At 44.2% G+C, this 25,974-nt stretch overlaps 1 protein-coding gene across 24 annotated transcripts in view; it reads left to right on the top strand.

Moving 5' to 3' along the window:
- APC (APC regulator of WNT signaling pathway) overlaps window positions 1-25,974 on the top strand; it is a 102,253-nt gene that overhangs the window by 62,112 nt on the left and 14,167 nt on the right. For 7 of the 24 annotated variants that reach the window (XM_084779996.1, XM_084780016.1, XM_084780018.1 and 4 more), the window contains 9 exons: window positions 2,618-2,701; window positions 10,644-10,748; window positions 14,904-15,002; window positions 17,470-17,848; window positions 19,329-19,424; window positions 20,591-20,644; window positions 24,337-24,476; window positions 25,116-25,193; window positions 25,848-25,964. In XM_084779996.1, coding sequence (XP_084636122.1) covers window positions 2,618-2,701; window positions 10,644-10,748; window positions 14,904-15,002; window positions 17,470-17,848; window positions 19,329-19,424; window positions 20,591-20,644; window positions 24,337-24,476; window positions 25,116-25,193; window positions 25,848-25,964 — 1,152 coding nt within the window. Of the gene's footprint in view, window positions 1-2,617; window positions 2,702-7,136; window positions 7,260-10,643; window positions 10,749-14,903; window positions 15,003-17,469; window positions 17,849-19,328; window positions 19,425-20,590; window positions 20,645-24,336; window positions 24,477-25,115; window positions 25,194-25,847; window positions 25,965-25,974 lie in introns of those variants that run through there. The other 17 variants (XM_084779998.1, XM_084780017.1, XM_084780000.1 and 14 more) reach the window with 9 other exon arrangements.

Genomic DNA, 25,974 nt, shown 5'->3' with positions numbered 1-25,974 from the left:
CATGTGGATTGTTCCACCTTTAGACAAAGTTGGTTGGTTAGTAGTTATGAAAAATGCTGGCACTTAGGTCTAACATTAAAGAGCTAAAATTGTTAAAATATTTGAGGCCTTAAGAGGGAATGAAAAGCCAGGCGCAGTGGCTCAGTGGGTAAGAGCACTGGCTGCTCTTCCAGAGGACCTGAGATCAGTTCCCAGCACCCACAGCTCACAACTGCCAGTAGCTCCAAGTCCAGGGCATCTTACACACTCACACAGATGCACAGGCAGGCCAAACACCAATGTATACAAAATAAACATAATTTTTAAAAAAAGAAAAGCCAGGTGCATGCCTATAATCCTGGAGCTCAGAGAGGCAGAGGCAGGAGGATCTCTGAATTTAAGGCCAACCTGGTCTACAAAGCGAGTCTAGGACAGTCAAGGCTACACAGAGAAACCCTGCCTCTGGGGGGGGGGGGGAAGGAAGGCAATAAAAAATCGTTCTCATAAAATGTTAGAGCATGGGGCTGGCAAGGTGGCTCATTGGTTAAGAGCACTGGCTGCTCTTCTGGAGGACCCAGGTTCAGTTCCCAGCAGCTCACAGCTGTCTGTGGTCTGGCATCCTCTCACAGACACACAGTCAGGCCACACACCAGTGCACATAAAAATAAATAAATCATTTAAAAAGCAAACATTAAAAAAAAAGTTAGAGCACCTGTCCTTCAGAAAATAAAAAGGGAAAATATTTTTAACAATTTAAATAAAAATAGTCAATATCTCTAAAATAAAAGCCTTCCTGAGGATCGATTCTTAAAGACAGCCCTTGTTTTCAAATGGCCAGAGGACTGGCCAGCAGTGTGCTGAAAGGCCGGAGATGTCCAGCACAAGTGTAGAAATAACTGGTAAATACTTCAAGGAAATTCAAAGCAAGATCCATTCCTGGTCCTGCCTCTGTGAAGTTGTCATCTCTGTTCTCTTACTTTTTCAGGCTGTTAGTAAAGGCTGGGGAAATGCCCATCGGCTTGTGACAGAGCCGACTTCTGGGCCAGTGTGGTGTGCGTACCATTAATCCCAGCGCTGGGGAGGCCAGCCAGGACTGCATTAAGATCATCTTAAAAAAAAAATCAGAATGCAGAAAGCTATCACAGATGACACGTGTTTCAGCATACCGTGTTTCAGTGGGTTTTTTCCACAGTGTGAATGCAAAACTGTACCATCTTTGTGGTTCTTGTATTGCAAATAAAAGTAGTGTTCACTTGGAAAGCAGATGTCAAAGGAACACAAGGCCACTGTGCACCGCACAGCAAATTCTAGGCAAAGCGGGCTAAGTAAGAAGACCTTTTGCCTGAACAGAAGGATTGGTCAGGTGCAGTAGGAACTGGGAAAGTCCTAAAAATACTAACTTTTAACAGTAACTTTAAGATGGGTAAGTTCTACTGTTTAAATAAACCCTGATGTTCAGTAAAACAAACGAGATTTTTTTTTTCTTCACAGCTATGCTGTGTTTTACCTGTTAACACTGTGTATTTTAGTCACGGTTGTGACTGCTGGGATGGAACACCTTGCCCAGAAGCAGCTTGGAGAGGAAAGGGTTTCTTTGCCTTATATATACATCCCAAGTCACAGTCCATGAGGAAAGCCAAGGCAGGACCTCAGCTGGGAACCCAATGCAGAGGCTGTGGAGGAGTGTTGACAGGCATGCTCAGCTTGTTTCTTATAAAACCCAGGGCCGCCAGCCAGGGCTGGCACCACTCACAGTGGATTTGCCCGCTCCACCGCTACCCACTCCCTACCAATCAGTAATTAAGAAAACACCCCACAGCCTTGCCTGCAGCCCATCTTGTGGAAGCATTTTTTCAATTTGAGGTTTCCTCCTCAGATGACTATCTTGTGTCGAGTTTACAGAGGGCTAGCCAGTACAGTATATAAATTTAAAATTAGTATAATGGCTTAAACAACAGCCAGGAATGGTAGCTGAGAACATAATCCTTGTACTTGGCAGTTGAAAGCACGAAAATTACAGTGAGTTCAAGATCAGCCTCAGCTACAGAGTAAAAGACCCTAACTTCAAAAAAATTTATTTCAAAGATTAAATTCAAGAATAATTTTTTTTAAAACTGGGCATGGTGGCACAGGCCTGTAATCCCAGCACTCCAGAGACAGAGGCAGGCAGATCGCTGTGAGTTCAAGGCCAGCCTGGTTTACAGAGCAAGGCCAGGACAGCCAGGGCTACACAGAGAAATCCTATCTCAAAAAACAAACAAACAAAAAGAATGATGTTTTTGTTCCTTGAAATCCTTTTTGGTTTTTGTTTTGTTTTGTTTTTCAAGACAGGGTTTCTCTGTGTAGCCTTGGCTGTCCTGGACCCACTTTGAGGACCAGGCTGGCCTTGAACTCACAGCAATCCACCTGCCTCTGCCTCCGAGTGCTGGGATTAAAGGCGTGCGCCACACCTGGCTTCTTTGTACTCTTATTTAAAATGAAGTCTTAGGGCTAGAGAAATGACTCAGTTGTTAAAGGAGCTTGCCGCTCTTCGTAGAGCACCCATGTCAGGAAGCTCTATGGGTACCCACACATGCATGTGCATACAACACACATGAAAGTAAATGAATATCTAACTTGTTGTTTTATTTTATTTTAGCGAAGAATAGCCAGGATTCAGCAAATAGAAAAGGACATACTTCGTGTGCGACAGCTTTTACAGTCCCAAGCAGCTGAAGCAGAGGTTAGTAAACTGCCAGCTTGTTATGCGTCATGTGTGTAGCTCTTCCTGGGGGGGAAATGTGTGTAGGTAATGTGGCATCACTGAGAGATGGACCTTCTAGAAAGAAACATTTTTGTTTTTAGATTGATTTTTACGTGCATTGCTGTTTTGCATGCACACATTATGTTCATGTGACGGTGCCAGATCCCCTTGAACTAGAGTTACAAACAGTCGTGAGCTGCCGTGTGGTGCTCACATGCTCATATGTGGGTCTTCTCTCCGACCCTAAAACATTTCCTACTTTTTCAGCAGTAAAATTTCAGTCTTCAGCATCCGCTGTCACTCTGTATAATCAAGTCACCAACTTAAGCAATCGTTACCCTATAAGTGGGTTTTTTCTTGTATGTAATCCATAGTAAGAAAACTGATCAGCCCTATTTATCCCACAGTCCTTATTGGAATGGTAGTAAAAGCATTAAATGAGAAAGGTACAAACACCAGGGACATGGTCAGGAATTTAAATAGAGGCTCTGGAAGGGAGTTCACCAGACCTATCTATTATAGCACACCACAGGGAATAGGGAAAGCAGTGACACAGCCTGCTACATCCTGGTCCTAAAAGGTTCCTGACTGGCTAGTCAGGTCACCTGTGACTAAGTATTAAACAGGGCTGAAGCTGGTGATGGGGGTGGAGCCATGTTAGGTCAGATTTCCAGCACCAGCATGGTGGCTGGCAACCATCTGTAACTCCATTTCTAAGGGATCTGGTGCCTTCTTCTGGTGTCCGTTGGTTGCAGTTTTGCACGTGGTGCACATATGTACATGAAGGCAACACCTGTTCAAATAAAAATAAATCTTAAAAAGAAGCAAATGAGCCCCCGAAACCACTCCACAGTTTCTTCCGTTCTTCCTTCCTTCTTTTCTTTCTTTAAGATTTTATTTATTTTATGTATAAGTACTCTATCTGCAAGTGCGCCTGCAGGCCAGAAGAGGGCATCAGATTCCAGTATAGATGGTGTGAGCCACCACGTGGTTGCTGGGAATTGAACTCAGGGCCTCTGGGGGAACAGACAGTGCCCTTTTCCTCTGAGCCATCTCTCCAGCCCCTTTCCACATTTTCAACACAACTGCTTGCTGTTCCTCTTTTCAATCCTAACAGAAAACAAGTTGTCCCCACCCCCTACCCACAAAGGATAAGGATCTTTGACTAGATTGCAGTAGGCCTAGTATAGTTAACTGAGGCTGAGATAGTGCATGAAAGCTGCATTACTTGGAAATGTAGTTAATGGTGAAACTCCTGCCATCCTCCAGCCTTCTGTCAGCAAGCTTCTCCAAGAAATGCAGCAAACCCAAGAAAAGGGCTCAGGAGTCATCAGCAAAACACACCAGCGTGTCCAGTCTGCGCGCACTGGAGCCAGCAAACTCCGTCTGATGCTTTGTAGTTAGCCCACTCTTCAGTATGAGTAGACACTAACAACTTGTGGGCATTCTGGGAAGGTTCTGGTAAGAACGATCACAGAACTAGTTTCCTTTAGGGAGAGGGAAAGTTCAGAACTACAGCTGACCTTAATATTCGAAGCAGGAGCAGGGTGTGACCTTGCACATTTGTAATCCCAGTATTGGGAGGTGGAGACAAGAGGGTTAGGAGTTCAAGGCCAGCCTGGGATACACGAGATCCTGTTCCAATCATTTCACTCAACAGAATTTTTTTTTAAAGATCTCATGAGAGTTAAAAACCACAGTCAAAAATTTAATTTTTTTAAAATAAAGTAGAACAAGACAATGAAATACAAAATAGAGTGATAGGCAGGTAAGATGGCTCAGCTAATGAAGGCCCCACCATAGAGCTTGCTAACCTGAGTTCACTGCCCCAGCCAAGGGCCCAAGTGGTCAAAGGAGAGCACCGACTTCTGCACTTGTCTCCGGGCTCCAGAGGCCTGACCACATGAACATACTCACAGACCACTTAAACTTAAGTTTTCAGAAGTCATCTGCATTATACTTAAGTAAAATAAAGGACATAAATCTATTTATAGGACCCCAGAAGACTGGGGGGATGGCTTAGTGGCTAAAGCACCTGCTGTGCAAGTGTGAGGCCCTGAGTTAGGACACCCAGAGCCTGTGGCACAAAAAGCCACAGGTGCACGGCATCACCAGAGCAAGCTAGCGCTCCCTTCCCTCAGTGTGTAAGTAGGGGTTGACCTCACAGAAGACACCCAGTGTCAGCTTTGGGCCTCCACACCTGCGCGCGCGCGCGCGCGCGCGCGCACACACACACACACACACAGAGTTTTTAATTTAATGCCCCCCCCCCAAAAAAACATTGCTGTAACAGTACAACTTAGCTACGGTAGCACGGGTGTGAGTACTCTCAGCACTTGGGGGTAGAGGCAGAATTGCAAGTTTCAAGGCCAGCCTAGGCAACATAGTGAGACTATCTCTCCCAAAAAACAAAAACCTCAAAACAAAACAAAATAGATGAGCTGTGACCTGGTGCTGTGAGTGGGAATACAGACTGACTATACATAGGTGGGCGAGAGCTGACTGTAATGATAAAAATATTCTAAATCTGGATTACAGTGATGCTTGGTACATTTACTGAAAATCATTGAATTGGACATTCAGTGGGTATATATTGTGGTATATACTGCTTAAACAAAACTACTTTAAATTACTTAATTAATTGTTCTTAAGCCAAGCCAGTAATGCACTCCTGTTACCCAGCATGCAGGAGGCAGAGGCCGGGGCATCAGTGCGCAAGGCCCAACCTCAGCTACTTAGCAAGCTGAGATCCAGCATGAACTACTTGAGCCACTTCCTCGTCTTCTCGGTCCTGTCACTAGGGCAGAAAACTGTTTGCTTCACAGTAGGCCCAGGAGTGAGGCTCCTCAGGATGGCTGTCCACTAGAAGGCACAGCAGCCTCTCTTGTCTGAAGAGCGGTCATGGAGGTCAGTGACCCGAGAGTGCAGGTGGAGAGTAGCGGGACAAGGACAGGGACAGGGAAGGAGGGTGCTGTCAGGAACTGGTAGGTTGCGCTTGGCTATTGCTCTGTGACCTTTAGAGACTTGGCTTTCTTTACCCGAGCATCCGTTACAGGTAGCCTTTTTGTTTGTGTTGGTTTTGGTTTTGGTTTTTCAAGTCAGGGTTTCTCTGTGTAGCCCTAGCTGTCCTGCACTCACTTTGTAGACCAGGCTGGCTTCAAACTCACAGAGATCCGCCTGCCTCTGCCTCCCCAAGTGCTGGGATTATAGGCGTGCGCCACAGCCAAGCCTGGCTTAGTTACAGGCAGTCTTAAGGTCTATTTCTCTTTCTGTTTCCCCTCACTAACGGTTTAGGGCTTTGGGTACCATCTATGTGCTGCTCGCTCTTGAAGTCACTTTTCTTGTCCTGAGCCCCAGATGCTTCACCCTGTGTTCCTGCCCTGCAGCACCACTTAGGACTTGTCAAGGAGTTTCACTTCAATGTACCAAAAGCCTGATTAACAGTTGAGTGTGGTGATGCACACTTTTAATCCCGGCGCTCGGGAGGCAGAGTCTGGCAAATCTCTTTTGAATCTGACTCAGTTTGAAGCCAGCCTGGTCTACAGAGTGAGTTCCAGTCCAGCCTGGTCTACAGAGTGAGTTCCAGTCCAGTCACGGCGGCATAGTGAGACCTGTCTCAAAAACAAACAAAAATCCCACCGTTTTACCAGCCATCTTCCTTCTCCTTTTCAGTCTCCATTCTTCTCGTCGGTCTCTGTAAATTGTGGGCGCTCTAGGGATCATTACAGCAATGTGTCATGCCCTGGAACCACTTTATTTTTTACATTGCCGTAGCAAAGTGCCAGACCTAAGCGAAGTGAGAGAGAAGGAGGTTAGCGGTTGCGGTCCGTCTCGCTGGGCAGGGCGCGCGGCAGGGGCAGGAGCTAGCTCTTCTCACTGCGCCACTGGCAGGAAAGGAGAGATGGTGCTGGTGCTCTGTGCTTTCCCCTTCCTCCCCTTTTTATTCCGTCCAGGACCCCGGGTCCTAAGTGGCACTGCCCACACTCAGGGCAAATTTTCCCTCCTTAGTCATGCCATCTCTTCAGACACACCAGGGGCCACCCCAGTCAGCCTGGCACCCAGACACGTCACCCTGAAGTCATAAACCTACCCAACCCTCAAATAGCCATGGCCATCATCAATACACATTTCGTGGTCTCATCAGTTCTAACTGCGTGCAACGTAATGGCACCTGTACCATTTTTAAAAGGTGACATACAGTGGCGGCAGTAATACTGATTGGACCAGAGAGAGCTTATTGTAATGATTTTTTAAAAAACTGTAAAGCTAGATTAAGGTGATGCTGGTAAATTTATTGAAAATAACTTGATTGATTACATAATGGGTACATTTTGTGGCATTTGACTGCTTAAGCAGAATCGCTTTTAATTTTTTATGTATTTATTTTTTTTTTAGCCAAGCCATTAGTGCACTCCTGTTACCCAGCACTGAGAAGGCAGAGGCAGGGGGATCAGTAGCTCAAGGCCCAGCCTCAGCTACATAGCAAACACTCCCATTCCAACATGAAGGCTGGGGGTATAGAGGACAGAGCAGACAAGTAAGTGGGGAACCAGCATGGCCGCGCCCCGTGCCGCCGCCTCTCCAGCTCTGCCTCCTGCAGCACGCGCAGCCTCTCTCCCAGTAGGCTGTTTCTGCTCACATGCGCACACATCTGCTCACATCTTCAGGACCTCCTCACGGTTTGCCATCTCCTCATTGCAGCTTAGGCTTCACCTTTGCAGCCTCTTGACGTGGTCTCTCAGGGCCTCTCGCTCTGCCACAGACCCCAGCAGCTTCCTGGGCTCTTGGTGCAAGTTTCCATGAGCTATAAAACCCTGAAATTTGCACGCCTGCCAACCTATGTGGGCAACTCCCTGCGGTAGTGCTGCCAGCGTGAAGGGCAGTCTGGCCAGTCATTGTTGCTGTCTGTGGTGGCCGTTGTGCGCCGTGGCACAAAACCTGGGAAACGCCTTCCCGTGTAGTTGTTGGGCAAGCTGACAGCCTCATTTCAGTTTCCCCCCTTGCCTATGAGTGTACGTTTGTACAGCCTGGAGCCCTTGGTGGTGGAGTCACCTGAAGAGTGGAAGGTAGTTAACTGCCGGTCTGTCTGCACTACTCCTTAATCTAACTTCACACTCCTGCTTTCTTGTTTGCCATATTTCACATTTTTCATGTATCTATTCTCTCTTTTACTGTCAATCTAAGAGCAACATGTGAAACCATACCACAGCCTGTATGTTAATGCTGTCTTAAATTTTCCTCTATCAAACAATTTTGTCTTAAGCCTCAGTTTTTCAGGATGTGGTGAAAGCAGGCGTGGTTTTTTGCCGGATGTAACGCAGCTGGCCTCCAGCCCAGTTCCTGTAGTCTTTGTTCCCCGGGGAAGCCAAAGAGCAGTTGCTACTGTCTGCCGCTCTGCTGTCACTCCCAGCAAGATGCTTCACTAAGCTCTGCTTAGAGTGGGTCTTAACCTGTAGGTCACAATCTCCTTGAGGGAGGGGGGTCACAAGGGTCACCTACGACCATCAAAACACAGAGATTTACATAAGATTCCTAAAAGTAGGAAATTACAGTTATGAAGTAGCAACAAAATAAGCTTATGGTTGTGGTCAGCACAGCATAAGGAACTGTATTAAAGAGGCACAGTGTTAGGAAGATTGAGACCCCCTGGCTGACAGCGGTCCAGGCCTTGTGTAGTTCACAGACCAGCCCCAAAGCCTAGCGACCATGTGATCAGGGTCGTGACAGCAGCAGCCCTGCTCCGCATGCCACTTCATGTATAAGGTACTTTTCTCATCGCTGTGAAAAATTACCTCACAAAGTTGAAGGCTGCGAAGACTTACGGTAGGATTGTGAGGTGGGGAATCACGCTACCTCTGCAGTCAGAAAACAGGTGATGCTAGTGTCAGCCGCTTTCGCCTGCCCTCTGCGTTCAGTGTCCGGAACCTATTCAGGGCGGCCTTCCTTGTGAAATGTCTGTGGGAACGCCCTCTCACACATGCCAAGTTAGCCAAGGTTAACTGCCACACTAGTCTAGTCAGAGTTACCCCTGTGGCTCCACCTACATCTCAAGTACGACTTGCCTTTTGTGATACATCAACCTCTTCTTCACTAACGCTACGTAATAGCTTCCTACTTGTGACTTGGCTGTGTTAGTGCTAGCCATGTGAGGCAGCAGCCAGGCGTATGTCCAGTTGGTGGGGTACTAACCTAGCACCACATAAAGCGAGGGATAGTGGCACACACCCCTTATCCCAGCACTACAGAGGTAGAGTTATGAGAATCAAGAGTTCAAGATATCCTCAGCTACATAGCAAGTTGGGGGCCAGCCTGGGCTACATGAGAATCCAACAAATCTAACAAAATAGGTACATCTTCAGAACTACCTTTTTTAATTAATTAATTGATTTAATCACTTTACAGCCTGAGTGCAGCCCCTCTGTCCTCTCCTCCCAGGCCCACCCTCATGCCCCCACCCCCACTTCCCTTCCCTTTTCTTCTGAGAAGGGGAGCCCCCAAAAACTACTTTTAAAATTATTTTTATTCTGTATGTATGAGTGCTTTGCCTGTATATGTCTGTGCACCACATATGTGCTTGGTGTTAATGGAAGCCAAAAGAAGTCACCAGATCCCCTAGGATGCTGGGACTCTAACCTGGGTCCTCTAGAACAGCCAGCGCCCTTACCCACTTCAGTTCTGCTCACCTTTTTATTTGTGGTGCTTCAGACGTACTGTGAACTTCGATAATCACAAGAAGTCAGGGTCCCTCCTGCCCCCGCTCCTCTTGCTTACCTACACCGGTCAGTCATCAGTGTCCTGCTCGTCAGCGCTTCTTCCCAGGGGCAGTTGCTGAAAAAGTGCTTCTGTGCCATCCTCCATGCGCCTCACAGCTCCCTCCATCACACTTGGCAAAGTTGTGACCTTATCATCGCTGCTTTCGTTATTTGACAGTGTGTCCGACTAAACTAAGCCAGAGAGAAGACAGAATAGCAGCTAGTTTCAGTGACGCTGTGTTCCCTAGCGCCTAGGACAAGAGATAGTAATGATTTTTCTGTGAATGCGTTGGCATCTTCACTTGCGCTACTGTCGTGTCTTTGTGGTTTCATAACCTTTGACTAGTTTGTCATCGGTGACTGTATTTCTACTCTGGTTAGTTTTAGTCTCTGTTGCTTCTGAATTTCTAAGACTCACTACCCTTTCTGCTTAGCTACAGCTGCTACTGGCTTTGGGTGAAAATGGTACGTGTAAGGTTTTTTTTTTTTAAGTTGCATTTTAAATGGTCTAGAAAGACTTGAGGGTTAAAAATCGAGGGAAAGCATTTTAAAATATAATGATACACTTTTATGTCAAATTGTTAAAATACAATCTTTATATTAGATTATGATGATGAGGGTGTTTTACAGAGTGGCCACTTTGTACTGTCTATTTTGAAATTACTACTTTTACTGGGTATAATATGTAACTTTAATTCACATAACAGATGGGGGGTGTATTAGAGTTTTCGGTTTTGAAGAGCTTGTCATTTGATTTCATGTGACATTAGCAGAAGACATGCACATATTCTTTATAAAAATGTGCCCACACGGGAGCTATTTGTAAGCTTAGGTGTTAGTGTAATTGCTTTATTTGCAGCTCCGTTAAATGCCAACGCCATGTGACCTTGCAGCAAAGGATGGTTGTTTGCTCTAGGTGGGTTGTGTTCTGATAGTGAGGGGAACACATCTGGTGGAGGATGGTGTGTCTGTGGACCTCTCAGAATCCTTTGTCTGTGCAGCTCGAGTGCTCAGAGGAGCACTTCAGCTTTCCTCTTCCCCAGCCGTGCTAGAGACTGGAAGTGGAGCGTGCACTTCTATGCCTTTGTCAGCCTGTGTAATTGATTCATTTAGAGAGCTCTAAAAGCACACACGGTTTGTACATAATGATGCCAACTCCATGTTAACAGAGGTCATCTCAGAGCAAGCAGGAAGCTGCCCCCCAGGAAGCTGAACGGCAGCACGAAGGTCCAGGAGTGGCAGAAGGTAACATGGCACCTTCTGGTAGTGGTCAGGTAGGACTCGTTCTCTCATATTCTCAAACTGACTCAGTATTAAAAAGGAGCATGGAGATGAACAAATCCTACTTACTTCCTTAGAATGTGCATCTCTAGAACACTCAGTGTCAGAGTACTGTCATGCCTCCTCATTTCATTGAGCTGCACTTTCTGAATTGGCTGGACTATGTCTGTGTTCTGATCATGTGTCTGTTGGTTGGTCTGCAGTGACTGCTGTGCATGGTTTTGGAAGGCATTTATTTCCGAGTGCTTGGCCACGTTGCTGCTGGGTTGCCACAGCAGCACTGTTTTCCTCTAAGGCCTCAGCACAGAGACTTGTTTCTGGGTTTTTACTATCACAAGGGCTCCAACAGTTCTTTCTCTGATGTGCCTCAAATGACACAGATCTAGAAATAAATTTTAACTGGAAAAGGTTATTCTGGGACTTATAAAGGAAAAGCTATATATATTGCATCATGTTTAGCTGGAACTGTTATTTTTTTACCATCTGTACAAGTTGCCACCAATTTTCTTCTTTTGGTTTTGTTTGTTTGTTTGTTTGTTTTTCTTTCTTTTCAGTTTTCCAAGACAGGGTTTCTCTGTGTTATCCTTGTCTGTCCTGGACTTGCTTTGTAGACCAGGCTGGCCTCAAACTCTCAGAGAGCCTGCCTCTGCCTCCCCTAGTTCTGGGATTAAAGGTGTGCACCACCATGCCCAGCTTGCCACCAATTTTCAATTAGTGGTTTATGGCAACTTTTCATTCATGTGTCCTATATTTTTCAAATTTTCTTCAGACATTTTTATGTTGTAAATGAATGATAATTTTAAAATACAATTTCACTAAATTGTCTTTCAGATAATTTTCCTACTATCAACACAAAAGATCAGTTTAATATTTCTAGGTTACTTTTGATAGTGCTGTTTCTACACCTAAAAAGTGAATGTTCTATTAAGTCATTAATTTGTAAAGTTTTTAAAACTTCCTATTTAAAAAAACAAAAAAACAAAAACCTTCTTTGATTGAGCTAAAGAAGATACTTCAGGCCAGGCGTGGTGGCGCACGCCTTTAATCCCAGCACTCAGGAGGCAGAGGCAGGCGGATCGCTGTGAGTTCCGAGGCCAGCCTGGTCTACAAAATGAGTCCAGGACAGCCAAGGCTACACAGAGAGACCCTGTCTCAAAAAACAACAATAACAAAAAGAGAGAGAGAGAGAGAGAGAGAGAGAGAGAGAGAGAGAGAAGATACTTCATTCCACATAACTGGTTAGTATTATAGAGGAAATTATCTAATGATGAATTAGGATAAAATAATGAAATTTAAATAGAAGGTTTGAGTTCTTTCTCTGTGTCACTGTTCAGGAAATCCCTTGAGAACTGTGTATCCTACAGTGTGGAAGGAACAAGAGCTCAGTTTCATTTGACGTCAGTTCTTCGGGCTTCAGATCATATTCTAATCACTGTGCGCCTTGAAAGTCTTCCTCATCTGGTAGACGCTGTCTGTACCCGTTAGGTCTCTGCGATGCTACATGGAGACCAACTTTATGTCAGTTATGCTCAATATCAGAAATTGAGACTGTTGCAAATGTAAAAGATTAGAAGGAAATTTTTAATGAAGAAATGGGCAGGAAACAAGAGAAGGATCAGGAGGTTTCAGAAGAATGAGCACTGAGTGTCGGAGGAAGTCGAACAAGATTGTTAGAGAACAGAAGTCAAGAGCAGGTGCTGGAGAGATGGCTCAGCGGTTATTAGCACTGCTCAGTCTCCCTAGGACCCAGGTTCGAGTCCACCACCCACATGACAGCTCACTCCAGTCCCAGGGGATCCAGTGTCCTTTTCTGGCTTCCAAGGCTACCAGGCATTCACATAGAACATAGACATACAAGCAGACAAAACACCCATACATGTAAAGTTAATTATTTATCAATTTTTTGTACAAGTGAAAGTATTATTTTACTTTTATATTTTTTAAATTAAATATAATTACATCATTTTTCCTCTTCCCTTTCTGTCTCTGCTGTGTCCATCTGTCTGTGCCCTTCCCTCAAACTCATTACCTTTCAAATTATTCTTAGTACATGTATGTACATATGTGTATATGTAAACAACCTGCTGAGTGTTTTAAAGTACATGACTTCAGGGCTGACCACTGGGTTGCATCAGCAGTGAAAGCACCCAACCCTGAGAAGACTGACCCTCCCACTCAAGGCAAAAGAATCAGAGACAACCCTGCTTCCACTGTAAGGAGTCCACAAGGCCACCAAACCACAGAGAGCCTAGCTCAGACCCATACAGGCTCCGTGATGCCACTTCAGTCTCTGAGCCCCGTGAGCCCTGCTTACTTGATTTCGTGGTGATATAACATCTTGAGACTTATTAACTTACTTTGTTTTATTATTTGCTACATAAACAAAAAACATTGGCACCCATTAAAAATGAAAACCTTATTGGTTTCCTCAAGATCACAGATTAGTCTACCAAGCACTTACGCATTGCTCGTACACTTACCACGAGCACGTTCAGTCTGCCCTTTCTTTTACCCGTTCTCTCGCCCTGTTCTGCCTTCCGTCTGCTCGGTGAGAATGACCTTCACAAATAATCTACTCTTTGTAAATAGCCTCTTTACTGCTCCCCTCAGTCCTCAGAAGAAAGCCATCCTTTACCGTCTTTACCATGACCGTCATCAGCTACAGGGAACATCTCACTTTGCTCACGCGGCCTGCCGGTGCCCTTCTTTGAATCCCTCATATTTACGGGGCATCCTCCCCTGCAGTCTGTGCACCCTTCCGTCTGCTCCAGGTCGTGCTGCGGTTGTCCCATAGTGCTCTAGTAACCCCAGCTCAGGTGTGTCTCAGGAAACTCAGAACAACACTCAGTTACAGGTAGGCCGTCGTAACATTTCCTCTCCTTGGAAAATGCCCACACTTTCAATTTTACATTTCTTTCTTTCTTTCTTTCTTTGGTTGATAGATGTATTTTCCCCCAATAGACTGCAAGCTCCAGAAATTAAGAATTCTGTCATGCCAGGAGTGGTGGTGGACAGCTCTAATCACAGCCTGGGAAGATTGAGCCAGGAAGTCTGAGTTTAAGGACAGCCTCGGCTATATACCAAGACCCTGTCTCAAAAACAACAGAAAGAATCCTGTCTGTCTAGTCTCTGATAAATAATTAATGGTTAAATAACCGAGCAAATGACTAGTGGTTGCGAAGGAGACCCGATATCCTTGCTAGGAAAAGAATTTCTCCATCTGTGGTTCATTTCCTCAGGAAGTTAAGTTGGAGGAAAGGCCCGAAGTAACTTACTCAGGTGAATCCCTGCTTGTCTGGGTATAATAACTCCTTCCTCAATGGGCCTTGGTTTTTCTGTCTGAAGGCCTTTAATGAAGTTACAGATGCACAGGGCATAGTAGTTCACTCTGCATTTACAAGATGAGAATACTTTTCACCCAGCACTCGGGAGGCAGAGGCAGGCGGATCTCTGTGAGTTCAAGGCCAGCCTGGTCTACAAAGCGAGTCCAGGACAGCTAGGGCTACACAGAGAAAGAAACTCTGTCTCAAAAAAAAAAAAATGCTTTTCAAAGTGCATACCTAATGTCATTACTGCATCCCCCAAAGAAACATGATTCTTTCGTGGGATGGGGGAAACCTATCATGATTCATTTGCTATTGTTTCACAAATGTGTTTATATACTTTATTTGACTTTAGGCCTATAAATGAGAATTTGTCGGTTTATATCTAAAATGTTTTCATCTCTTTGCCACCTATAATATTTCCATCCTCTCTTCTGTTTTATTATTGTTGTTGTTGTTGTTATTATTATTCTGATTTTGCCAGTCTGCCACCTAAAGTCCAGTGACTCCACAGCTTGAATATAACACCTTTTAAAGCCCCGTCAGGTGCTTATTATTCAATCCAACCTATGGCCACACTAGACTGCACCATGCTCTCCGCCTTATTTAATGCAGCTCTTTGTGGTGCACAGCAGGCCAGTGCTGCTCGGTTTTCCTTTGGTGTTGTGCGCAGGCTGCTGTGGTGTGTGCTGTGTCATGCTGCGGTTACTTACCTTCTTATCTTCCCCTAGTAGGATCTCCGTGAGCCTTCTCTAAACTGTAGAGCTTCGGAGCTGCCTATGTTTGTAATCTAAATTACACTTCTACAATCTGCTTAATTTCTAGAATTCAGCTACACGGGTGGATCATGAAACAGCCAGTGTTTTGAGTTCCAGCAGTACACACTCTGCTCCTCGAAGGCTGACGAGTCATCTGGGGACCAAGGTAACAGCAGGTTACAAACCCTCTTGCCAGTGCTAGGGACACTTTGCTAAGATGGTCATTCATGAACATTCTCTAAAGAATTCTCACTCAGCCTCAGGCGGGCGGGGGGTGTGAAATTTTATACAAAGCAGCACTAATAAGAGGAAATGAAAATTATAAAAACTTCCAAATTGGGTGTCTGCTAGTTTCTTTTCCAGCTCACTCTCCATTTCGCTGCGAGCATCCTAAGCTCCAGCCAGCGTGACATGCCCACACCCTGTGCTTTCCGCTTATGCCATGCCATGCCTGCAGCAGCACACAGCACTCCGCCCCACCATGAAGGGCTGTCACAGTCTGTCCACAGCTCAGGACTCTGAGCTCTGTATCTCCAGAAGACAATTTCTTAACTCCTAGAGGCTTCTTAGCCAATCTCCACCTTTGGCTTTCTCAGTAACAGCTGGTGTGAAACTCCTTCTTAGATTGTTTTCCTCCGTCTTCAGCATCTCACAGTAGCTGCAAATGAGTGTTAATGGACATTTATTGAAATGGATGGAAGCATCAGTGAAATTGAACATTAACCAGTGCAGCAAATATCTTAGGTTATGGGAAATGTCTGAGAAGAAAATCACTTTAGTATTTTACTGTACCGGAATTCTAAGTGGTGTGCTTTCAGTCAGAACTGAAGAAGAACTACATGTCTTCATAGTATACGGTGTTCTTTAACCAGGGTGGCAAGTGCTAGGAAGCACTAAAATAACTAACATTAAGAGATTTAAGAGATATAAACCATTGGTAGAGTGCTTGCCTAGCACGTCCAAGGCTCTCAATTAAAAATGAAAAGAAATGGCCAGTCGGGGTGGCGCACTCCTTTAATCCCAGCACTCAGTAGACAGAGGCAGGCGGATCTCTCTGAGTTTGAGGCCAGCTTGGTCTGTAGAGCGAGTTCTAGGACAGCCAAGGCTACACCTCATTTGGCAGGTTTGGAGGGGGTTAAGGAAATGAATTCAAGTAGTTTCTATGGGGCCTCTCTGGGGTGAACCAGGAAGGAGTTGTCTCTGCATTGTGCTCTTAGCCCTCCAAGAAGAGAGGGAGAAGGAAGACGCTGCCTCAGGGTTAGCATCCAACATCAACGCAGCACTGACTCTCGGCACATGGACCTTGGCACTCACAGTGTATTTCCTTTAGCTGCGGCAAAATAACTGCAAAATAATATGCCAGCTTTGTTATGCAATTTGAGTGCAGACTCCTGTTTTATATAGTTCCCTGATATTCAGGAAAAGTCAGCCTGCTTAGATGTGATGGAGCCAAACTTTGAACCTAGGTCTGCTGAAAACGCATTTATCCACAGTCCTGTCGCTGCTGTAATAGAAGGAGCATCACGGGAAAGTGGGTGTTTACACATTCAGAGCAGCACTTCGTAACCTCAGCAACACAGGCTAAGTCATCCTGTTACTCTGTAGGACATTAAGCAGTGCCCCTGGACTTTACCTACAGAATGCCCCTAACGTTCACACACCACTGTTACAACCAAAAATACATCTCAAGATACAGCCAGCTGCAGCCGGGCATGGTGGCGCAGGCCTTTAGTCCCAGCACTCGGGAGGCAGAGGCAGGTGGATCGCTGTGAGTTCGAGGCCAGCCTGGTCTACACAGTGAGTTCAGTACAGCCAAGGCTACACAGAGAGACCCTGTCTCGGGGGCAGAAACAGCCAGCTGTGTCCCTGTGGGCCTCTGACTTACACAGATGATGCATTCTTCACATCGTGCCCTCTCCTTCTGTGGCGTACTGTCTAGCTGTGAAGGGAAACTGGGAACACCCCGTGCTAACCAGACACTGTTTTTCTTCTTCTAATTTGCTTCTAAGTTAATCCTTCCAATTTCTCAAAGTAACTAAAACCAGTCGCTTTTCAAAAGAAAACGATGACACAGCTTTGCCAATTTGTGTGTGATTGTGGCATTTTTCTTCTTATGGCAAAATAATTTTATATAATAATGGAAATCATATCAATTTAAATGTTTTCATTATAATCTGGTGAAGTGTAATGCATGCAGAGATTAGAATTTAGTAGATTATAATTGTTGCAAATGTTTTATGTTGTTTAGAAATAAAATACAGTTTTAAATTACATAAAGAATTTAAATTAAGCACATTCCAGAGAGAGGGAAAGAATGAGAATGTGAATGAATGAGTGTGTGAGAGAAAGAAAAAATAATTATTTTTATTCATATTAATTAGTTAGCTTTAGCTGATACAAGTGAATACCAATTTCAGTACTGTAAAAACCTGCTTTTTTATTTACATAAACCATCTGTGGATGTTATTTTGAAATAGCTCTCATCACTTTGATGAAAAGGGGTTTTTGGTTGTTGTTGTTTGTTTGTTTTAGTTTTTAATGAGTATAGTAAGTAATCCCATTCATCACGTCATTAGATCTGGCTTTGGGGTACTAAAGTCATAATTTTGTTTCTAAACCCGTTTGGCCCACAGGTGGAAATGGTGTACTCATTGTTGTCAATGCTTGGTACCCATGATAAGGACGATATGTCACGAACTTTGCTAGCTATGTCTAGCTCCCAAGACAGCTGTATATCCATGCGGCAGTCTGGATGTCTTCCTCTCCTCATCCAGCTTTTACATGGCAATGACAAAGACTCTGTATTGTTGGGAAATTCCCGGGGCAGTAAGGAGGCTCGGGCCAGGGCCAGTGCAGCACTCCACAACATCATCCACTCACAGCCCGATGACAAGAGAGGCAGGCGTGAAATCCGAGTCCTTCATCTTTTGGAACAGATACGCGCTTACTGTGAAACCTGTTGGGAGTGGCAGGAAGCCCATGAGCAAGGCATGGACCAGGACAAGAATCCAAGTATGTTCTCTCTAGTGCACATCACAATGTGTGTTTCAAAGCATGTGCTGTCTTTAGAATAGAAGGAATTCATATTAGCTAGCTAGTGCTGCTAACCCATTTCTAAGGCTTAAATTTGGATTTCTTTAAAACTCTTTAGCAAAAGAAAATGGTATGTGTACTACTGTGCAATCAAAACAGAACAAAGGTGACTTGGCTGAGCAGGCCTTCCCTTCCTCCCTCGCTGCCCCGTTGCTTTCCCCAGAAGGGGAACCATCCAGGCAGGGCCATATATGAGTAACAGCAGTCCCCGCTAGACCCTCCAGGAAAGCGTTTGAGAAGAACAGACCAAAGGAAAGTTGAAGCTACAACATAGAGATTTGGTTTGGTGGTCCATGTATGTAATCTCTGCATTTGGGAGATGCAGACATGAGGATCAAGAAAAGTTCAAGGTAATCTTGAACTGCAGAGTTCAGGGCCAGCCTCTGTATGAGACCCTGTTGCAAAGAACTACAAAAAGGAAAAAAAAAAAACTATTTAGAAGAGCTAAAATCAGTGTAACAGTTAAGTTGCATTTTGGACTAATTCAGCTCAGGAAAGTAATTTCACTGAAGTTTCTTGAGCTACTAGCAACCAAACCATAATCTTTTCTATTTTCATATCAGCGTTCACTGGGCACACTCTACATCTTGTGTTTTTGATACTCAAATAGCCTTATGAAGTAGAAAAAGGAAATTGTTTTTGCCTCCATTTATAAATAAAACTGAGGCTTCCGCTAAAAACACTTTCATGTCCTTGAATCTATATAGCAGTAGTTTTGCTAACCTTAATATAAAGATTATTTTAAATATGTAAGAAATGTGTAAGAAAAAGAGCAGGGGTGATTTTGTTAATCCACTCAGGGAGCCTTGGCGTGAGAGCTGATAGACAGCTTGTCTAGAGAGCAGTCCTTTCTCGTGAGGGGGCTGGTAGCCACAGTCATCTAATAATTCACATTATTGCTTCTGAAAAAATACTTTGTGTCAAATAATGACTTTGAAACCTTGCATATAATATTAAAGATGAGTGCATGTTTTCTTGGATACCCTTTTCTGCTGGATATCACATATGTGTGCAGCCATATACTCTTAATTAATGATCATAATGGTTGTTTACACTGAAATTAGAAACAAAATATAACAGTATTACGTCAAAATGTGTCTATTCTTTCATGAGGTAGTAGTCATTTAAAATGATTACGCATATGAGCTGCAGCAAAGCCTATGAGAGACCTAGTCTGACAGTCTTGGTTAACACTGACAAGTGGCAAACAAGCTTACGGAGCCAAGAAACCCCCTTGATGCAGTTGCTCTTCTACAGCTGGGATGTGTAGTCATTCATCCAGTAAACATCTGTGGGTGTACACTAGGGCCATACCAACAGCCTCTGCATGCTTTAACAGTGCAGTAGCATCTCTTTTAAGATAACAAAGTGTCACGGCGTAGGGAATTCTGTTTTTCAGTGCCAGCTCCTGTTGAGCACCAGATCTGCCCTGCTGTGTGTGTCCTAATGAAACTTTCCTTTGATGAAGAGCACAGACATGCAATGAATGAACTTGGTAAGAGGAAACGGTTCCTTAGTGCCACAAATAAAACACAAGAGAAATTCATTATTATAAATTTAGGTGGATACGTTGAGATAATGTAAGGTTACTAACTTTGATCAGCTGTTTCTTTCCACCCATATAGGAAAAAAGAAAAAGTACTGTACTCTGGTCTTAATGGGAGCACGGGTCCTTACCTTTGTCTCCATGGCAAGAGGACTCCTGAATTACAGAAATGTCTTATCTTAACCAGAGATGGAAAAAAATTACCAGTGGAGCCCCCTGTCCCTGCTGCCCAAGTAGACCCTGTGTCACCTCTGATGAAGGGGACAGTGGGAATGATTTGTTAAGGCGTCATTGTTCGTGTAGTCTGTCAGTCACTTTAGACGAACACCAGGAAGAACAGTTACTAAGATTATAATTTATCTTAATGGTGATCAACATTTTATTGGATTTTCACTGTGGTTGACACTGGCGTATGTAGAAAGACATGTTCTAATTGAAGTTAGAGATATTTCATTAATTTTATATAAAATACTCTTCTAGGCACATACCACATCCTCTAAGCCCTATGTAATGATTGAGCACCCGTTTTGTTTTTTTTTTTCATGTAATGGTTTTTCTTTAATTTCTTGTTTTATTTTATACATGTGTTTATAAATTGCATCATGCTGAGCCATCTCATGTAAACTGGGTTCCTCTAGTCACACAAGCACTGCCCACTGACTCCTGCCGCAGGACAGCAGTGCCGTGCTTGTGTGCTGTTTGTGTCACACTACATCCCAGCCCCCACCTTGTATTCCTACCCTTGTTGTTATTCATCGTTCACTGTAAAAGTGGCAAAGTGCGGAGCGTGAGACTCAGGCCTGCCCTGCAGCCGTGCCTTCTTCCCACAGGCCCACCTGATCCTCTGGCCAGGTCCTGTGACAGCTCACTTAATCTTACGGAGTTTCCCCGTTTCAGTACAATCTCAGCATTTGTGGATTTTCCTCCCCTAATTCCTCCCCTAATTATGAAAAGGGATAAAACTAACAACCAGGAAAACTCAGTTTTAAGATATTGCAAAGATTTTTCTATAAATGTTCATATGTTCCACTGGACTATAGACTAGGACTGACACATTAATTATCTGAATTTCAGAATAAAACCTAGACTCAGTATTTGTTCCTCTTCTTCTTCAGGTAGGAAGGCTCCCCGGGGCATTTCATCACAGGAGCTAGGTCAGGGGCTTTCAGGTGAGGAGCAGGACGGGGCCTCTGGGGGTGTGACTGTGGGGACGTAGCCACAGGGGTTATCTTCCTCTCACTCCTCGCCGTCAAATTCTCACAGGGGCAAAAGGAGACTTCAGGTTCGTGAGTCAGGGGAGAGAGTCTCAGGCAGATCCGGCAGTGAGGAGTAAGGAAGTACAGGCCGATTAAGTGAGGAAGCGTTCATGAGCCTCGGCAGTGAGCATTGCTGCTTGTGCACATGTGAGGACCTCCCACACTCAGGACTCGATGTTCGCACCTGTTAGCATCAGAAGTTCCCGACCGTGACATTAGCAATGGGTATATGTTAGTTCCCAGGCCTGTCCCAGAAGGTTTCCTAGGCACTGGAGTTCTCAAACGATCAAGATGGGAAAACATAATCTATTGACATGCATCTTTTACAACATTTCTAGATCATAGAAGTCGGCAGAGGCGCTTGGAGGCCAGAGAGATTGCCCAGCTGTAGCAAACAGAGCCCCAAAGGAGCAGCCCAGAAATCCCACTAAGTAATCAGTCCAGATGATGCTTATGATTGTGAAATGAAAGAGTGGGCTACAGAATATTGATGTGGACCCCTAAAACTTACTTTAGAATAGGACATATCATGCTAGTGATGGCTATCCAAGCCATATGATAAAAATTATATACTGTTAAAACTTAAATCTCTTGTCTTAACTAAGAGTCTAAATTATGGGTTCTGTTTAATACCATTTGAAGCACTTGAACCTTCCTTACCAGTAAGGTAATGGAGCGCCTTATCAGTAAGGTAATGGAGCGCCTTACCAGTAAGGTAATGGAGCGCCTTACCAGTAAGGTAATGGAGCGCCTTACCAGTAAGGTAATGGGGCGCCTTACCAGTAAGGTAATGGAGCGCCTTACCAGTAAGGTAATGGAGCGCCTTACCAGTAAGGTAATGGAGCGCCCTACCAGTAAGGTAATGGAGCACCTTACCAGTAAGAAGCCCATTGAGACCGCTACTTCCAAACAGACAGCAACAAAAACACTGAAGGATATACTCACCTTTGCATTGGAACATACTCATTTTTCTTAGGGTTATCCGTTTTTTATACTGTCAGCCATGAATTTGCATCATATTTCAGTGACTCCTTTTGCAGTTTTAACCTGTGAATTATATCCTCTGCCTCAGAATTCAGAGGTTTGTTTGTTTTTTACTTGCCTAAGATTATAAAGGGATCTCTTATCTAACACTCCCAAATTTTACTACTTTTTTCATCAGTCATAGCCTTCCTAGTATTGTTGACATCTGGTATATTCTTGCTTTACTCTTTGTTTAAAATTAAATTCTAAAGTTGATATTTTTGGATAGAAGAGTTGTCTGACAACTTAATGCTGCCTTAGCACCTGCTTTAGACCACTTTACCTTTCTTAGGAAGTACTCCAGATACTCTACTAGGCAGGATTTCATGCAAAAACAAAGCATCGTGTGTTTTGCTTGGCATCGAGGCCCTTCTTCACAATGCTCTACATCGTGAGCACACGTGGCTATCCTGGGCCACCGCCTTCAGGTCTTCGGTGACTCCCCAGTCAGTGTCCTGGGTCAGAAGCATCGGTTTCTCCTTTACTCAAGTATACAAAATCCTAGCACTCGGAGAAGCTCAGCCGGAAGCTCTCCTCCTCTGCCCCGGGGCTACAGCAGCTGTCCCCAGGGCTTCACTTACCGTGTCAGTCACTACTCAGATTTACATCTCGGTCTAACGTCTCCCTCCTAAGTTTCATGTTTTGGTGACAGTCACTCTGTCACCAACCCCTTGGATGTGTTCATACTCAACTGACATCTTCCTTTCTGTGGGATTCTAGACACTTCTAACTGAACTCTCACAAACAGAATTTGTTGCCTCCATACCTAAATCTGTCTCTTCCAGGGTTCCTTTTATGATTCTAATAGCCCAGCTGCTCAAATCAGAATCTTAGAAAAATCATCCGTGACTCCATTTGTATCTCTTACATTTAGTAACTGAGCATTTTAATCCTGCTTCTTGAGTATATGTGTCGCCAGGCATGGTGGCACACACCTGTAACCCCAGGACTTGGCAGGTAGATGGGGCTTGATCTCTGAGTTCAAGCCCGGTCTGGTCTACATACAGAGTTCCAAGTCAGTCGGGGCTGCATAGTGAGAGCCTGTCTCAAAATCAGCTGTATGTGTGTACATACATACGTGTATAATTGTTATTTCTCATCCTGCCGCAAGGCACTGTTGTCTCTCTGGTTCTGCGTATTTTATCCTGCTTTCAGCCCTAAGCCCTTCTGCGTATTGCCCCATCTTGCTCGCTTACAATGTACCTCCATTGGCCTCCCCTCTGTCTAACGTCCTTAGTGTGACGTGGAAAGCCTCGTGTGATCTGGTACCTGCCTGCTCTTGCCGCTTCACTGGGCACCCCACTCCGTGTTGGGCCCTTACACAGACTGATATTTCTGCCTAGACTAATTCTTTCTCCTCCTTGCCCTGCCCTTGTTAGGTATCAGTCATCCATTAGATCTCACCATAAACGTGTCTCGTGTCTTGCAGGCCTTTTCCTTGGGGCCTTCCCCACTCCAGTGTGGGTGCCTCACACTCACGTTTCATGAAGACAGGGACTAGGTTTGGTTCACTGGCTGCTCTTATCCATTAGTGCAAATAGATGGAAAATGTTCTTCAATATGGTTTGGATTAATTTCTTGCCTGTGTCCAGAGAATTGTCTGTCATAAAGGTCTGTGCGAATGTTCCTACAGTCAAGACACCCTGTCTATAGTTCTTAGCGCAACATAGAACTCCATTTGTAAATGTGCAGAGCCTCCTGATAATCTTTTATTGATGTTCACAAAATGTTAGTGCACTGGTCTTTCAGGTTAGTGAGTGGCCTGCTGAGACTTACACACATCTTTTTTAAATGCCTGAGCCACCCCTGTAGTCTAAGAAGCCAACATCCCAAGTCCCGTGGGGCTGATGTTGATGATGAATAACCCTACACCAGCTCTGTGGGCTGTCATCTTTCTTTTATTCTCATCCCCACCGTTTGCCTCACTTTTTTAACGCTTTCCTTTGTTGTCTTCCCTTTTCCTTTCCCATCTCGCCTTCTCCTTCCCTTCCTAGTGTTGCGCCCTCACTGAGCACACCTGCCAGTCACGCACTAGAAGGGAAATGCCAAGTCCTAGTACGGTTGACATTTTATAGTATCAAGGGAAAGTAAGAATATTTTTAAAGAAACTTTTAGAACTTTGTAGTAGGTTGAACAGATTCTTCTCATGAAATAAGTTTTGCTTCAAGCACAGTTCCACCTGAGGAATATTATTCGACACATTAAAAAAGTATTAGGCCATAGTATATGACAATGGAGAGTAGTTTTTAAAACCTTATAATAGTAATAAGTTAATTTTTCTGTTTAGGTTTAGAAAGACTAGGGCTGACAAATCGCCTTCATTGTTGGCAAGGTGCAGTGCGTGTCAGTGACTGGAACCGAGAGCGGCGGGTGGAGCCTGGCAGGCAGTGGGCTCGGGGCACTTGTACTTCACAGGACACAAGTTATTTTCAGCCGTTTCGGTGGTTTTTTAATTCCAAAGGCAAATTTAAACTGTATATTCTCATCCTTTGAGATTTATCCCCCTGGTTTTTAAGTTAACCAAATACAGCAGTTTACTTGATTCTAGACTGTTGTGTTTCCTTTCGCCCTTGTTAAATTAGGGGGCCTGCAGGCCATTGCAGAGCTACTGCAGGTGGACTGTGAGATGTACGGGCTGACCAACGACCACTACAGTGTCACTTTACGGCGCTATGCTGGCATGGCTTTGACAAACTTGACCTTTGGAGATGTTGCCAACAAGGTATGGCGTTTATAGATTTACGTCTTAAGTTAGCTCAGTTAGGAGTTATTTTCATACAAATGACTTTTCTAACTAAAGAAACAAACACTTACGACTGGTTTTTGGTGTCTCCCACCCCACCCCAGTTGAACAGTGACTAATAAAAGCACCTTTCTCACCACTGCATATGCCTACTTAGTGGGCTGTCTTCTGCCTAAAGAAAGCAAAAGCACACCTGAAGATGAAACACTGACCTGAAATTACATCGCTGCACCAACAGCATTGCTCCTCATAGTAGGGGTGTAGCCAGCAAGTGCAGGTCACCAGCACTGTAGAAAGTAATAACTCATAAAATACCATTCCCAGGAAGAAGAGCAGAGTCCTGTGACAATACGCATACTGAGCCTGTCAGACAGGACACGGTGCGCTGTCCTTTGCTTACCCTTCCTCAGGATTTTGCTTGGTTTTTCCAGTTAGGTAAAGGAAATAGGCAACAGAAATAGCATCATCTGTCTTTCATTTAGGTAACCTTGTTCTGGGTCTCATACAGGTAAAATAACATCTGTGGTTGAAGTAGAAAGCAGGTCTAAATTCAGTAGCTAGAAAGAAGCAGGTTCAGGCTGGCTCACTGCTGACGCTGCTCCGCATCTCCCGTTGCAGGCTACGCTGTGTTCTATGAAGGGCTGCATGAGAGCGCTTGTGGCCCAGCTAAAATCCGAAAGTGAAGACTTACAACAGGTACTGCTTAGACTCTCTAATGTTTCTTGGATATTAACAGGATAACATCGGAGTTCTGTCAAGTTTTGGCTCAGTACTTAGTGGTTTATGTTAAAGTATGGTTCCATCAACACTACAGGAGAAGCATTATACTTCAGTAATTCCTTTTGGCACTCTGGTAACATGTGTGAGAAATTTACTATAAGCAGAACATTTATTATTACTGTCAATCATATTTATTGTAAAAATGAGTATGTTCTGCTTTTGACCTTTTGGTGCATGCAAATACCGTGCTTTGCTCTTGTAGGTGAAGCATTCCTAACTCAAAACCCAAAACCTGAAACTTTGTATTCTGCTAGTAAGACACCACATGTGGAAAATCTGTGTTGTGAAGCTGTTTACACACTGAGTTATTAATATACTATATAAAGTTACCTTCAGTTTATACATGTAAGGTGTATCTGTGGAACATAATCTCATACCCAGAGATCTCACACGTATACAGATATTCAGAAAGCTAAATTTAAGATCAAATCCCTTAGGATGCCAAGCATTTAGATAAGATGTACTTAACCTGAAGGAGATTCCTACTTTTACCTCTAGCATTAGAAACAAAAGTGAAACTAGTACAAATCATTTTTATATGCAAGTTATTCTAAACTTGATTATTTACAGGTTATTGCAAGTGTTTTGAGGAATTTGTCTTGGCGAGCAGATGTAAATAGCAAAAAGACATTGAGAGAAGTTGGAAGTGTGAAAGCATTGATGGAGTGTGCTTTGGAAGTTAAAAAGGTAACTTGAA

The sequence above is a fragment of the Acomys minous genome (assembly GCF_964271855.1).
Source record: "Acomys minous genome assembly, chromosome: 4".
Lineage (NCBI taxonomy): Eukaryota > Metazoa > Chordata > Mammalia > Rodentia > Muridae > Acomys > Acomys minous.
The sequence above is the reverse complement of the archived record's forward strand: the minus strand, read 5'-3'. Positions and strand labels throughout refer to the sequence as shown.